The sequence below is a fragment of the Carassius auratus genome, chromosome 45 (genome assembly GCF_003368295.1).
Source record: "Carassius auratus strain Wakin chromosome 45, ASM336829v1, whole genome shotgun sequence".
Lineage (NCBI taxonomy): Eukaryota > Metazoa > Chordata > Actinopteri > Cypriniformes > Cyprinidae > Carassius > Carassius auratus.
The window spans coordinates 16,513,498-16,530,144 of record NC_039287.1 but is presented as its reverse complement, the minus strand read 5'-3'; the positions used below and the strand labels follow the sequence as shown (position 1 = coordinate 16,530,144).

The window sequence follows — 16,647 nt, the reverse complement described above, 5'->3', positions numbered from 1 at the left end:
AGGTCAATCCGATCTTATGTTGTTGATGTCAAAGGCCGTACATTCTGAACTTAACACATTCTAAACAGTTAAACATGAACAGGTTGCATGTTTCAACAGACATCAACATGAACAGGTTGCATGTGGGAATGTGTTGGGTCACCTTTGAAAAAAATTAGTAGAAAATTAAAATGTGAAGTCAAAATATCCGTCCAACCACAATGAGTACTGATTATTTTATTGGCGTTCCTCTGACGTTATCAGCAGGATTTAAACTTGGGCTACAGTAATGTACATATTCTTTCTCAGATGTGCTTAGTCTAACACCTTTGTACTTAGCAACAGGACTTTTTTTCCCTGCGCATAAAAACCTGTGTATCTGACCCATGGAAATCACCATATGGACAGTCAAAATTGTATTCTAGGCTGTAACTATATGCAGTCTTCCAGAAAATAGTCATTTCTTGGGCCAAATGACTTATTTCTCATGAATTGGCCTTTGCACCCATGTAATGATTCTGGAATACAACACAAATACATGTACAGTAAATGTACACGGTTAAGCAACACCACTCTACAATATTTAGCAATGATCAACGACCTCAAATGGCATAAACGTTTCACTACACCTTTTTATTTATTTATTTAGTTTAATGTACTTTTTCTTATTTAAAGGTGTAAATTACCATATTATTCCTTGGCAGATGTTCAACTATTGTGACTTTCAGTTGATGAGCAGATAAGACACAAACAGATGTCAAAAGCGTCGTAGGCGATGATAGACAAGGATGTGTCAAAGGAAAGTTTCATTTATGAATACATTGTTATTTCTTAATAACATAAACAAAACAAAAATTGTAAATCCAAATCTAAATGCGTAAATTAACTAATCTCACCCAGTATCTCTGCTGAAATGTAGTGAATCACCAATGTCACTTTCTGTTTTCCCCTCAGACGATGAGTGGCCGTTTTTTCCCTCATCATGCTATCAAAACTGATGCAGTTCTCAGCCTGGACGAGGACTCGGTTCTGTCCACCAACGAGGTGAGAGATCACACATTCATTCATCATATAATTCATGTTATGTGAATGGTTTGGAATCTCATATGACAGGCTATAATGGTTCTGTCGTTCAAAATCTGAATTCTTTGCTAAGGGAAAAAAATTGTATTATATTGAAATGTATTATTACATTTCTAATTATAACCAAACAAATTATCATTGATAAATAGCACTTATCACATTTGTGTCGTGTCCTGACAACTCTCTTGAGAGTTTAGCATGTTAATATATGACAATGTTAATTTGTTTGGTCTTGACGGAATAGGTTTGCTATGCTGCTGCGGCAGAGCAAGTACCGAGCTTTGCTACTGTAAATACATCCACAGACATGCTGCTGTGAGCATGTAGGAAAAACTGCTACTGCTGCACATACAATATATATTACATAAATGAAATTACCCCAAAGTAGATCTAAACAGGTGGAGCTGGGGAGGGAGCAGGGTCTCTGAAGCACACTGTGACTGCTACAGTAAGCACTAGCCAAGCTTTTGAATGTTGAGCAGCTCATTGGCTGCTGATATGAAAAGAAACCAATCCGCTGTGCCAGGTGAATTATGATGTCATTATTTCAGATTGAGTTAGAACTTCTAACTCACTCAGATTTCTAGAGTTTCATGAGATAACTTTGGATGAAGTATAAAGAAAACATGCTAACTTACTTCAGTTGAGTTTTAGCAATGATGTTAAGCCTGATGCTTATATTTTAGCACACAAACAAGCAAACAAGCTTTCACGCTCTTAACCTACTTTCTTTGTCCTGTCCTTTTTTTTACCTCATTATGTTGTCTCTTTTATTCAGTGGTATTTGTGATGCTGCATGTATTGTCAATTTCCGGCTTATTTTGTGTTTGTTCTGCACTTTGTTAATGTCAATTCTCTGTCTTCATTTTCCCTGAGAGAAGAGATGATATTTGCACACTACAGCATCAGCAGCCTGCTGGGCTCATGTTTTATTGCTAGACAAAGAGAAAGAGATTGAAAGAGAAAAAAGATCATCTCTAATCAGATGTCCAAATTAACAAACAAAAAATGTTGATCTTTGTAATTTTTTTTTTGTCCTGGTACATTATTGACTATTATTAATTGCATTGATGCTCTCATTGGCTGCTCTGTATTTTAAATTTGCTTCTGTTTATTCCTACGCACCTGCTTGTAGGAGTTTTGATGGGATTTCATTTATATTTTGAATTTCTGACTTACAAAATGGCATCAAGAGCATCTCAAGACACAACTGACTGCACTAAATACTTTATACATTTAATTAAGTTTTAAATGTACAGTCTCTTTTACCATTGACCTTGGAAGTACTTTTCCATATTTTTGTATAAAAAGATAAATAAATTAAAGTTGCCTTGATGAGTATAATGATATGACAGAAACAGACAAACATTTTATAATTATTATTAATAGTAGTATATTTTACCTATTATTATTATTAATAATAATTATATATTTGCAATCATTATTTTTTTAAGTTTTTTTTTTTTTTTCAGGCATCCTATTTAAAGAATCAAATACAAATACAAATGTAAAAATTCAATAAAAATCACAAATATACAAATACAATATAGTCAAAACCTTTGATGTTATTAATAATGATGATTTATAAGGTGTTTCTTGAATATTTAAATTAGATTGTGCCATAAAGCTCAATGGCAGAGCAGCAACTCCAAAAAAATACTTGGGGACACTTAAGGGTTCTGAGGCCCTCTGTCAGCCATGATAGGGGACTGGAGCCTTCCCTGAGCTTATCTGAGGATCTGGAGCCCTCCTTGGGCTTTACAGGAGATCAGGAGCCCTTCCTGGGCCAAACAGGGGATCAGGTGGCCTTACTAAGCCAATAGGGAATCAGGAGCCCTCCCTGGGGTTAACTGGGGGATCTGGAGCCCTCCCTGGACTTAATTGGGGTTCTGTAGCCCTCCATGGGCTTAAAGGGGGATCTGGAGCCCTCCATGGGCTATATTCATGAACAAGAGCCCTCCGTGGGCTATACTCAGAGGCTGGTGCCGACACTGGAGCGGGCTCTGGAAGGCTTGACCTAATATTTTTTTTTTTTTTTTACAGACACGACATTCAGGACGAAGTTCAGGACATTATTTAATTAAGGAAGTTTGTAGATCAGGCACCAGGCAAATTTCATTAATGCTAATGTAAATACATAGTAAACAGAACAGTTCTATAATTTTCATTTAACCTTAACAATGAAATTCTTGCCACATAATCCTTTTTGGCCCTTAGATATCTACATTTAGCCTACTGTATAGGCAAATCATTTGTTGGTACAGTAATATGAACTGTATCAGGCATTTTTTGTGAAGAAGCATAATCTAATGAACCTAATTAGTTGTGCTTGCACAGAAAAGATATCAATGACTTCATTTCAATGTTGAGGACTCAACACTGCACCTGCTAAACTATATTGCAATGGTTAGTGAATAAGTTGCAGGTGTTTTCGCTAACTTACTGTACCACCCTCTAAAATGGCACAACTGTTAAGTAAACTACCTCCTTAGAATTTTAGATGGATTTTAAATGATTATAAAGGTGTAGTTAACAACTATCATTCCTCAAGCTGTGATATGCAAATCTCTGTGGCTGCAGTGCCAATTCAAACTGCACCATCTGGCAAAGATGTTTCAGGCAATGTGAAGAATTCTTTATTCTCTAAACAGACAGGGTGCTGTGATGATTAGGGTGTTATAGGTCTAAGTTTGATTTACAGGGTTGAGAGTGTTAAAAACAAAAGAAACAGATTCTCAGCAGCTTTCCTGGCAAGAGTCTATGATAATATGAAGCTTGTTGGTAAATTCCTAGGCAGGGGATGAAGAAAAAGTGTGGGAATTAATTTTGTTGTGGAATGTATTGTTAACTTCATTGCAGTCAGATCTTGAAAGATTTTGTGATCTTCTTTGATAGTCCCAGCTTTGAAAAGCAGTAGAAGTTGGCGAAACCAATTTAATTCCATAGACTGATCGCTTACATTTGTCTGACACTGACGTAATTCCATGATGAAGGTTTAGGAAAGAAAGATATTTTCTACAAGGCAGGTAAAATTAGATGCTTAATGCTTAAAAAATAGATATCATGTTGGTGTATTGTCAATGTGTAAAAACATAAGATGGTTTCTTCAAATTTAATGTTTAATTCGGTGTTGCATGACATTCTTTTTGTAATCATCTGTGAAATTTACAAGCATTTTTAAAGTGCACTGGCTGTACTGCAATGTGAGTCATAATACTTCAGAATAATATTTCAAGTTTCACAAGCAGTGAGAATGCGTCCAATCAGATGGCTGGAAAGCTACTAATTTCTCAAGTTCATTACGTATGGTGAAGCTCAGTGTGTGTTTGGAACCTGCCATTTATAATTCATCATACTAATGTTTTATTAACTGCACCCAGTACATCTTTACTTCTGCCTGGCCAGAATATGCACTTAACTTTTATAGCAATACAAGATTGCAGAACCCGTATTACAAAAGTTTAATGAGTCTCAGTTTCGGTGAGGAAGCTCTTGTGGCTTTAAACAAATCCAGCAACATTTAGAGTGAAGCTTTCGCTCATTCCACATAGTGATCTGCCCTAGTAATTGCCCTTTAAGCATTTGAGAGGGTTTTAATTGAAAAGTGCTGAGAATGTGAGAATATGTTAGTGGTTTTTATTATTTTTTAAGACTGTGTGGCATTATGCCTCCATAGAAATTGATAATTGCATTGTTTTGGCACATTAACTGGCTTATTAAAATGGGAAATATAATATAGGGGTTGAGGTTTTTATTTTTTGTGCGACAAGCATCATTAGACTGTAGGCACGTGTGTTGCATAACAGCAGCACAGCAAAGCCCATGGGTTATGATGTCTATGATGCAGTTAATAGCCTGAAGAATTGACCACAAAGAGTAATAATCGTTATAGTACAATGACAGAGTAATATAAATTACCGCATTAACCTAGTGTTTGTGCATGTTTCTGCAGGTGAATTTGTGTCTCCACCTATCATGTATCTGTTTTCCCATGTATCTTTATTGCACATGTGACCCTATGAATGTGTGCTTGCCAAGGAGGTTAGCATTCGTATTCAACTCAATGGCAGTTGCTTGGCTGGTGCATGATCCCCACAATGCAATTCTGTCATTTTTGCTTATGGATAGCTTTTGTATATTTTTTTTTAACCAATCATCTGTCACATAAATATAATGTGGCTAATCTCTCTAAGGATCTCTCTTATTTATTTATTTTATTTTATTTTATATTTTGTGTATGAAGTATACTTTGACTTTGTACTCAGATCTTTTTTTTTTTTTTTGCAGCTGGCTGCAAGCTAGCATTCAGATCTGCCCTTATTCAATCAACAGTCGATGGATTGTAGCCCCTTGCTTCTTCCATTTTATCGCACCTTTAACTCCATTAATCTATGAGTAGCTTGTGTCATAGAAAGCTATAGTTTCATAGTTCCAAAAAATCTAAAATGTTCCATTGTTTGGATATTTTACTATAATCTCAAAAGTATGTACCTTCTCAACACTGTCAAAATGCATAATTTTAATGCTTAAAATTATGTAAATATGGATGCATCAGACAGCTGCCTTTGATTATACAAAACATTCTAGTTTTGTTGCATCATATTATATTTCCAGCCTGGAGGTCAGAGTGTGTCTTTTTGTTGTTGTTGTTTTTTTTTTTTTTGCATGTCTCTTCATTAGAAATGCATATGAACTGAACATTATCACAACATACTGAGAATTTCAGGGATTTTGTATTTGGTCATGCAAATTTTCAGCGATGACCAACAGAAAACTACGGCACTTGCTTGGTTTGAAAGCAGCTTCTGTGTGAGTACTTCCTGTTTCTCTTCAGTATTGAAAATTGGCCAAAAAGGAGGGTGCCCTTTCATTTTGCAATTATGACCTATGAGAACACCAAACACTTCAGAGTCTCCTTTTAACATATTGGTAAGTTAAATACGAGCAAGACATTTAGGTAAACTCATTTGTTAGCCATGATCTTAAAGTTCTGTTCATCTCAGACCAAGCATTCGTGACTCCAGCTGCCATTCATCTTTACCACTCACTCAGATCTATAATCAAGGTCTGGTACACATAATGAATGGAGAGAATTTCAGTGTGTCACCCACAATGCATTGCTGGAGTGATGCGCCTTAAAGCCATAATTCCTTAAGGCCACGTTATTTGCATGATATCATAAATCTGGCACTGAGTCTGCTGCTATTGCAGCAATTAATCTATTGTAACATTAAAGGAGAGACGTTTGCAACCTTTTCCTCAGATTTGAGGGTTCATTTTTTAATATATATGCACGTTAACGTTGATAGAGCAAAAACTGCTCTCATCCCCTGCATGCAGACGAGTCAGTTGTGTTGACGCTGAAGCATGCCTGAAGGCATTAGAAATCCAAGGCTAAATAAAGAGCCGAGTTAGAAAAGGCTTGTTCTCTTTTAGCTCTCATTGGCTCCTTTGATAAGTTATCTCACTGAAAGTGAGCCCATGTCAGTTCTTTTAACAGACTATCAAGAGAGCTAATGTTGCTTTTGTTAATTCCACTTCTTTAATCTCTTCTGATGAGTTTCTTAAGCAGGGTGTTCGCTTTGGTTTTATCTGAAGTCTGTAGAGATAATAAAAATGAACACAATGTCTTTGTTCTTAAAGGAATAGTTTGACCAAAAAAAATTAAAACAGTTATTTAATCAAAATTGTGCACTTCTATCTTCACTGGGTTTGCAGGTGGATTTCGCCTTCATTGTTTGGCAGAGTTTTCCAGATCGGATCGTAGGCTACCCAGCACGCAGCCATTATTGGGACAGTGGGAAGGGGAGGTGGGGTTATACCTCTAAATGGACCAATGAATACTCCATGGTGCTCACAGGAGCCGCGTTCTACCACAGGTAATCTCCAGACAACACAATACAATACAAAACTGACCTAAAGTGCATTTGTTTTTGTTCTGTCACAGTTTTTCTATTCTATTCTGCCTTTTTTATTCTTCTTTTTTTTGTAACAAAACATAAAAAGTAGTTTGCTGGCAAAAAATTAGCGTGTGCTAATAGTAAGCATTAAATTATGTACCTACCTAGCCACAGGGTGGAAGCATATCTGTAGTGCTTAATAGCTAAGATTTTTCTTTAAATGAAATACAAAGCCAATGAGAATTTGCAGCATGCTTCAGAAACCCTCCACCTTCCCCAGCTCCACCTGATATGGGATGATTTCATGTATTTTATATATGGAGGTAATTTCATGTACTGTATGTTACAGTGCTTAAAGAACCATGTCTGTGAATGTATTGGAAGTAGAAAATCTCTGTACTTGCTTTGCAGCATAGCAGTTATTTTCCGCCAAGACCAAACACATTAACATCGCCATGTATGTTACCATGCTAAATACTCAGAGAGTTGTCATGCCATAAATAATTCAAACAGTAAAATTGCAGTAAAGCCACCTTTCCACCGTCTCTGACATCTGCATAGGTTTGTTGCATTACACCTTTTTAATGGCAGTCACACAGAACTTGATCGTGAAGCCTTGCACTTATTTATAGTAAAAACATACGTATGAATATATCCCCACGAAACAGATGGCTGCCAATATGTCTGAAATAAAAGAATAGTATGTTATTTAAGGGTAATATAAATAGTTATGCAATTATAAAATAATAATTTTGGTTGTAATTATTCATTAACTGCCCATTTTACAAAAATAGTGTTTGAAGAATAACATTTTAGTGCAGAAATCTTTAATTGAATTTAAAAATGAGAATACTCATTTGGCTAAAAGCATGGCAAAATATGTTGTAATTTTACAAGACTATAATAAGACAATACATAATTTGTCTTTTTTTTTAAGTAATATGGTGTAGTTTTAATGTCCTAATGAATGCAAATGTACATATACTTTCACCTTGTAAAGTATATTCCAGGAAGGAATTAAAGAAATGCTTCATTTTTTCAAATTCTTTGAGAGACCCAGGAACAATTGTGGATTAAAAATCTATAGTCAGTTTCCCATAACTAATACAACCTGATTTGCTGTGTTTACTAATCTTATACAAAAATTAGAAAAATACCTTGCAGAGATTTCTGAGCAAGAGATGTAAAGCTAAATTTCTACAAATTTGTTCCAATGAAAAAAACAAACTTGTATAGTATTTGTGTGAATTTTTCTTTTAAGTCATTCTTAATCATTTGTTATTAACAGGCATGCTAATAAGCAACTAGTAAATATTGAGAATTGGTCCCTACAGTAAAGTGATACCCAAATGATAAATCAGGAATCATCAAGCTCCACGTAAAGCTAGAATGAGTTAAATGTTTTCTCTTAAATCAAGCACACAAATATTTCTTAGTCGTCTCTCTTTATTGATCTCAATGTGAATTAATCATACTCCCACTCCCAGTTTTTGCTCATTAAAAAAAAAGTTGGTAAACAATTACTTAGTATTGTATTTTTATTTTTGAAAGATAGTTTGAAAGAAAAAAAGAAAGACATCTAAATTTGGCCAAGAGGCTGGCTGGTACGAGGTCAGTGTCAGGTGCTTGTAAAAGCCGAATGTGAGACCTGCTGTGATAGAGATCGTTCAGAGACAGGCTGATATTAAAGCAGGTAAGGTAATAAATGTTCAGTCTGACAGCTTCACTGGCCATATTTTAACCATAAATGGCACAGGTGAGATAGAGTTCACAGTTTGTTTTAGCTGAAGGACTCTGAACTCATCACTCACAACAGAGCCGCACACACACACACACACACACACACACACACACAGACCTTCAGACTGACACATCACACACCTGACACTCAGATTAACCGCTTTGCTACTGGTCAGCGAGCCGACACCACCTGCAAAGTGACCCCAGCTTAAAGTGTCCTGGAGAAAAAGACATAAATAAACGTCTGAAAAGAGATAAACCTCCTGCAGAGCTGAGAGGAATGCTCTGACGGCTGTCCCTCAAAGAGAGAGGAGGGAGAACTGAGAATGACAGAAAAGACGTCTGCCTGCAGGAAAGGAGATTCAGTTTAATAAGGACAGCGAGAGAGAGAGAGTAGGTGTCACTCACAGAAATTAAAACATCTGTCTTTTTGAGGTTCTCACAGCAAAGTAGCTCTGTCTGTGCTGGGTATCATGACTATACTTTGAATCCCTCCCAGATGAACATTTTATTACTCATAGATTGCTCTTAATGGAGCACTCATTTAAGTTGTCTCCAAATTTTCTCCTAAAAGAATATATTAAAAAATATGAGGTACTTAGAATGTTGTTAAAGGGATAGTTCACCCAAAAAAATAAGATTCTGTAATCATTTACTCACCATCATGTTGTTCCAAAACTTTCTTCTATGGAATAAAAAAGAAGATGCTTTGAAGAATGCTGTCAAACAAACTGTTTGGTTTCCATTTACTTCCATATAAAATATGGAAAATATATATAAATACACTTGAAGTCAGTGGGAACTGAAACTGCTTGTTTAAATGCTCTTAAAAATAACTTATTTTGTGGTAGAACAAAGAAATGCACACAGGTTTGGAGCGACATGAGGCTGTGTAGGGTGACTATCCATGTATTACGCTATAAAACTGAAATAAATAAATAATGAAGCCATTTGTAATGATGAGACAGAGACATTCGGATCCATGTGCAGAACTTTAATGATGAGAATGGTCAGACAGGCAATGATCAGTAACGGCGTCAGGTATGTAGGGATAATCAGAATCGATAACAGGAACAAGCAGATGTCGGGAGCAGGAAGCAGAGTCGGTATAAACAATCCAAAGGTCAGGTACAGAAGGAAAACACAAGGAAAAACGCTCGGAAATGTCAGACTGGCTAAACAAGACTTCGCAGTGAGTGTGCTGCTTATATGTGTGTGTGTAAATGAGGTGCAGGTGTGGCAAGGAAATTGGCTGATGAATGAGGTGCAGGTGTGGCAGGGTGATTGTGATGCAGTGACTTATGGGTAATGTAGTTTGGGTGTGGTGCAACAGTATGAGAGGTGCTAGTGTCCAAGTGACATCTGGTGGTTGATGGGTGGAATGGTCCTGAGTGGAGTGCCCTCTACTGAAGCTCATGGGCACTCCATCTAATGATCGTGACACCATTAATGTTGTGCGAGAAAAAAATTAATAATGATGAAATAAATATGTGAGATAAATACAATATGTTAAGTTGACATCTTTTTTCTGCCCATGCATTACACATAAATATAAAGAAAAATAATAATAAAGCTGGGACTGTCAATAGATCAGTCAATTACTCCAAACCCATAAGACTTTTATTCAGCTTCAAAATACAAATTCATATATTTTCAATGAAGCCTAGAGATGTCTGTCCCTCTTTTGAAAGCCTATTTCAACTTTTAAAAAGTTCAGAAGATGCCATTTGAATTGAGTCTTCTGAGGAAATTTGATGGCTTTATACAATGAACAGTTTTAATTCAGGCTTTTATTCACATATCAACATCGATGAATGTGCATCCAACATATCAAGTCTCTTCAGAAAACTTGAAAAAAGCTTGAAGGATTTTGTGGAATGGACTTTCAAAAGAGTACAGAAAGTACAGAACTATCTCGGGTTTTATTGAAAATATCTTCATTTGTGTTTTGAAGATGAACAAAAGTCATGGATTTGGAACAACATGAGGATGAGAAATTGATGTTTTCATTTTTGGATGAACCGTCCCTTTAATGGCAGGGTTGCTGAGCAGCATTCAAAATAAAACAGTAAAAAAAATCGGTCAGTTTTACTTCGCTTCAGGCAAAATGACTTTTTTTAAAGTCTAAAAAAATCTTAATTCATTTCATTTCATTTGTTTTGTTTTTTGTTGATTTTCTTGGTCAGGTATTATCATCACCTGTACACATACTACCTGCCAATATCTCTGCTGTCAGTGGTGGACCAGCTGGCCAACTGTGAGGACATCCTCATGAATTTCCTAATCTCTGCAGTAACCAAACTCCCGCCAATCAAAGTCACACAGAAAAAACAGTACAAGGAGACCATGATGCAGCAGGTATGGGTCTCTGTGTGTATGGGTTGTTATTAGATGAGTGTGTGTGTGTGTGTGTGTGTGTGTGTGTGTGTGTGTGTGTGTGTGTGTGTGTGTGTGTGTGTGTGTGCATCCAGGGTGATGCCGTTTTGGGGTCAGAAGCGTCTGTGTAGTGTGTGATGGATGGATGGCCCCAGGGCTGTGAGTGTGCGCGGATCTGATTCAGCAGTATTGGTCTGTTTGATGAATGTCTTCATGGTAAGGCAAGATTAATGATTGACAGCAAGGTTGCAGTACTATTCTTCTTTCTGTCTGTCTTGTTTCTCTCCATTTTCACTCTCCTTCTCTCTCAATACTTTATTCTTACATTCTCTCTATCTCTTTATTTTTATTTGAAGTAAAACCATGGCTAATTTTCGTAAGGGAAGCTAACTATTCCAACAAGTACCTCAAAATGCAAAATTATTGTCACATTCTTATATTTAACATTGTCATCCTTATTGAGGCTGTTTTGTGGCAAAAATGTACTACTCTGATTTAAAACAAAATAAGCTGTTACCCCCCATAAATAGTGTAGGTACAGAGTAGTTAGCTATTTTTTGTTATTACCTCGTAGCATAGGCCAGCCTACTAGACATCGTCACTGTAGTTTGAAGTTTGGGAGGATATAGTTTCAAAGGTTTAGGAATGTTTACTGATTTACTGTATATTTCCTTAAAATGTACTTGAACTTAAAAATAAACATTCATGTTACACAGGTAACAGCTTTTTTATGGTTTAGTTTAATTAAAAGTTGAAAATTATTTTTTATTTTTTTGTAAACGACACTGTAACGACATTCCAAAATATGTTTCATATACAAAATATATTTTTGCGTGTTCCACTGCATGTCCAAAGGATTGGATGCATGTGGGTCTCTATTAGCAGATCGTAAGCTTCTTTAACAAGGAGCTAGACAGCTTTCCACAGTGTTTCTCATGAATGTAAGGCCAGAACTGTCATCTGTTCTCTGAGTCGTGAAATGAACACTCTGTGTTTGTTTGTCAGTGTCTTCTAAAGTGCTGCCCAATTCCAGCAACATGTTCCTGCTTTCTTTTATAATCTGCTTGGTGAACCATACACAGACCTCTCTATCTCTCTCTCTCTCAGGGCTCGAAGGCATCTCGATGGGCCGACCCAGATCACTTTGCACAGCGTCAGTCCTGCATGAACTCTTTCACACGTTGGTTTGGCTTCATGCCTCTCCTTCACTCTCAGTTGCGTCTGGACCCCGTCCTCTTCAAAGACCAGGTCTCTATCTTACGCAAGAAATACAGAGACATTGAGAGGTTGTGAGGGGCAAATCCCTCCAACACCCCGCTGAACTCCTCAGAACATCCCCAAACAGACCTTCAGTGTTCAGTTTGCCTGGACTCAAATACAATATGTTCCATCTACAGAAGAAAAAAAATATATATATAACAAAATATGCAACACTGAATGGTTTTATCTGCAGCTGAAGGTTTCGTGGCAAGCATTTGCTCAGAATAGGACTGATTTGCGTGTACAAATTTGTTGTTGTCATCGATGTTGTTGTCTGCGAGGGCCATAGCCACTGCACATGTATTAAAAAGAGGCAAAAGTGTCCTGTGAATGGATGAAAACAGCTCAACGAGTCACCTATGCCTGCAATATCTATTTTAATTTCAATTATTTTTTAAGAAATTCTTCTTTTTTTTAAAGAAGTTTAAAAGAAATAAAATCTATGAATGCAAAGTGGGTTTGCACCCTAAATATTAACTTTTGTATCATTTTATTGTGTGTTTGTCCTTTAATACACCATTTATCCAATATTAATAATATTTGTTCTTGATATTTTGAGAAAATCAGCAGTCAGATTCTGCAGTTCAGATTTAAAAGCTAGCATAGAACTGTTTAATAATTTGTGAGCAGGGTGTGAATTATGAGGGACAGGGGTGTTAATTAACCCCCTAGTTTGAACCCCCTTGAAGTTAAAACTAAAAGTTTTTACATAAACGTTGACAGTTCGGACATTTTGTGTGCATGTCTTTATGTTTGTACATTGTCATACATGCAATCAGGGCCGTGCACAGACCTTTTGAGGGGCATGTGCTGAAACTGAAAAAGGGCACCCCCTCCCTTTTTTATATCAAGATTATTTAATAAGCCTGCATAAAAGGAAGACATGGTCACATCTTCATGACAAATTCAGTTAACACAAAATAATAGTCTCAAAAGCTTTAGATTTATTCATGATTAATAACAACCATAATAATAATATTAGATAATTAGATAATATAAATAAACAGGGTTTTAAGGGCTTCTTTAAACCTAATTACAACAGCTCCTGTGTACTCCCTCTTTTTTTAAATTGCATTTATAGAGAAAAAAAATACTTGAATCATACATAAACATGTTAACCAAATAATTAGCTTATAAAACCAAACAGAAACCAAAATCTTTTTTTATTGAACTTTTTGCACTTTTTTATGAACTTTGCAAAGAAAAAAAATTATATATATTCTAATTTTTAGCTATTCTGTTTGGTTTTATAAGCTAATTTGTATTATTTGGTTAACATGATTATGAATGACATTGAGAAGAGGGGAAGGTGAGCAATGAGTCAAGTATTTTTGACAAACTTTTTTGAAATATAATTTAAGTAATTATGTCCAACTCAATTCCAGATTATAAGAAACTATAGCCATACCGTTACTATAACATATCCAACATGTATCCGCCTACCTGGCAAAAATTTGATACTGTGGTGGACCAGGGATGTTGGTCTCTTGAAGGTCTCTTATTCACTACACTTTCCCTAAAATAAGCCAGCAATGAAAAAATAAATAAAAACAGTGTGAAAAGTACAGTTGCAGTGAAAAGCATTTCTGAAGGATCACGTGACACTGAAGAGTACTGAACTTGAATGATGCTGAAAATTCAGCTTTGATCACAAAAATAAATTACATTTTAAAATATATTCAAATAGAAAACAGTTATTTAAAATTGTAAAAATATTACACAATATTACTGTTTTTGCTGTATTTTGGATCAAATAAATGAAGCCTTGGAATGAATCATTAATTACATTCTGCATGATAAAATATAAAGATTTCACAGTGATCTGTAAAAAAAAATTTAGTTACTACTACATTACTGTAGTAAAACAATGTTTTACTACATTTTATACATGTGAGGAAGAGCGGAGAGTATACCATAACATGATTAGCCTTAATGTTAATAAATTAAGTGTATCAGCAATCATAAATCAAAACAGAAATTTCTTAGAAATATATGTTATCTAGGTGAAGGGGATCACTCGTCGCTTTGTGTAAGTTCCAGTACGAAACACCGGGGGGCGCACCTGTTATGATTTTCCGATGGAAAAAACATTATATGTTGTTGTATTACTTATCAATATATCGTTTTTGACCAGCGAGCGAATGTGTGGAAATGTGATTTTCTTTTTTGGCCGTCACTAAAACGGCGACGGCGCCTGCCGCTGCCGGGATCACATTACATTTTCATCTAACGTTACAGGTTACAAACTAGATTTGTAGCTATATAGACGGAGCGCTCAGTTTTTCCTGTGGTAAAATCGCATTTTATAAAAGATGAAATGCTACTGTATGCACGGGCTATTTAAGTGTTGGCTATGTAGGCTATTGGATGCAAATGCTAGCCCTCTCTCTCTCAGGCGACGTCCCGCATGTCTCAGTCAGTGAGTCAGTCAGACATCAAATAAATAAAATATGAGCCTTTATAGACCTAGTGTTTAGTACTTATTCAAACAACAAGATATTTATTTACCCTTCGCAAAACTTTGTTCAGCTCAGCTGTTGTCTACTGTGCGGCTGCTGTGGAACTTCAGTTGATTCAATAGAGGGGGCGGAGTTATCAGCTTACTGACAACTTAAAAAGGGCACTTCGGAGTGTAAGGGCAAAAAGGGCATGTGTTCTGCACAGGTTGAGCCCTACCTGTGCACGTGCCTGCATGCAATCCTTTTGTAAATTAAGTCGTAGGCTTATATAGTACACCAGCCTATTTGAGGAGAAAACCACAGGCCTGTCCCAATGTGGAGCACTTTTTATGATGGATGGATGCATTTTTTTGACCTTTAAAATCTCGACCACCGTTATAAGCTTGGAAGAGCCAGGACATTTTTTATGTATATAACTCTGATTGCATTAGTCTGAAAGAAGAAAGTCATATACATCTCGGATGGCTTAAGGGTGAGTAAATCACGGGGTAATTAAAACTTTGATGAAAATTGGGTGACACCAAATGAATTATCATGCCCACGGCCAAATCATTCACTCACTGTTTAATCTAGCATTAACTTGTGAAGTTACGATTTAGTGTTTTGTTTCACTTAACCCTAAATGAATGTTTGCAAACATGTATTTTACCTGAAGTGTAATATACAGTAGTAACAAGCATCAATTTTCTAGCATCAATCATATCATACAGTATGTAAAAGTGGGCGTAATATGAAAGAATCATAATTTTTACAATTTACGTTACACAAATATATGGCAGAAACTAGATAAATTAATAAATAAAAAAAAATTGACGTTGGACCAAATTCCCAATCCACATGTAGACTGTGGAAGTTGGAAACTGATTGTTAATCCCAAATGAGTTTAACAACAGTAAAAATAGCTGTAGAGAAAAATTACATTTTTTGTTGAATTATTGGAATGTTGCTATATTATTTATATTCATTTTTAGGCTACACTGTCAAAATAAGTTCTTGCTTACAACAATCCCGAACTTCATCCAGTCACAGCTCTTGTCTTCTGAATTTATGCGGAAGTGATACTGGATCTGACCTCACCACGTCAACCCATAGCATCTGTATATCAGCATATTAGCCCTTTAACTGCCGCTCGACCAAATGGTTGAGCACATTTTGAGTCACTATATTTTATTGAGAGGAGTACCTAACTTAATTCAAGCTGATTGAGCCATCTCTACCATCTGGTAGAGGTATGTTAAGCCAAAAAAAATCAACAGCATTTGTCACAACACTTCTTCTTTGATGGATGTCAGAGAGAAAGAAATCACTCCTGCCATGTAAACTGTTTTTGGTGAAATTTTGCAAGGTAAGCATATTTTTTTGACATATTACACTGTAAGAGCCCTAACTTTACAAAATTATTTTACTTGGTGCCATGAAAAAACTTGAGTATGTTTTCAATAATTTTTAAAAAACGTGCTCAACCAAATGGTTGATTTGTCACTTTATGGTAAACGTAGAAAAAAAAAGCTAATGTTTTAAAAATTATGGGACGTGTTGGAAAAAAAATACATTGAGTGTGGTAACTAATGACATAAGGAGATAAGAAATGCAAACAAAAAATGCTTTTTTCTTGGTGGGGCAGTTAAAGGGTTAGCATGTTAGCAAGGCTGATGTAACTCACACACTCTCTCTTGACGTTTATGTCTCACAGGTAATGTCTTTATTAGAGTTGCAGCGATATGTGTGTATGTATTGACAGGCTTTGATATCTGTCTGAAGTCTAAACTCTTTCATCTTTATGACAAACAGACAGAACAAAAAAAAGAATGGCGATAGGTGGAGATCTGTCCTTTCACAGTACCTCCTTT

At 35.9% G+C, this 16,647-nt stretch overlaps 1 protein-coding gene across 1 annotated transcript in view; it reads left to right on the top strand.

Annotated features, from left to right (window-relative positions):
• Positions 1–12,787, top strand: part of LOC113063437 (exostosin-1-like) — a 278,536-nt gene extending 265,749 nt beyond the window's left edge. The window contains exons 9-12 of the mRNA XM_026233824.1: positions 934–1,023; positions 6,781–6,941; positions 10,889–11,060; positions 12,186–12,787. Of these exons, the coding sequence (XP_026089609.1) occupies positions 934–1,023; positions 6,781–6,941; positions 10,889–11,060; positions 12,186–12,371 (609 nt within the window). The 3' untranslated portion in view covers positions 12,372–12,787. The remainder of the gene's footprint in view (positions 1–933; positions 1,024–6,780; positions 6,942–10,888; positions 11,061–12,185) is intronic.
• Positions 12,788–16,647: the final 3,860 nt, after the last annotated feature.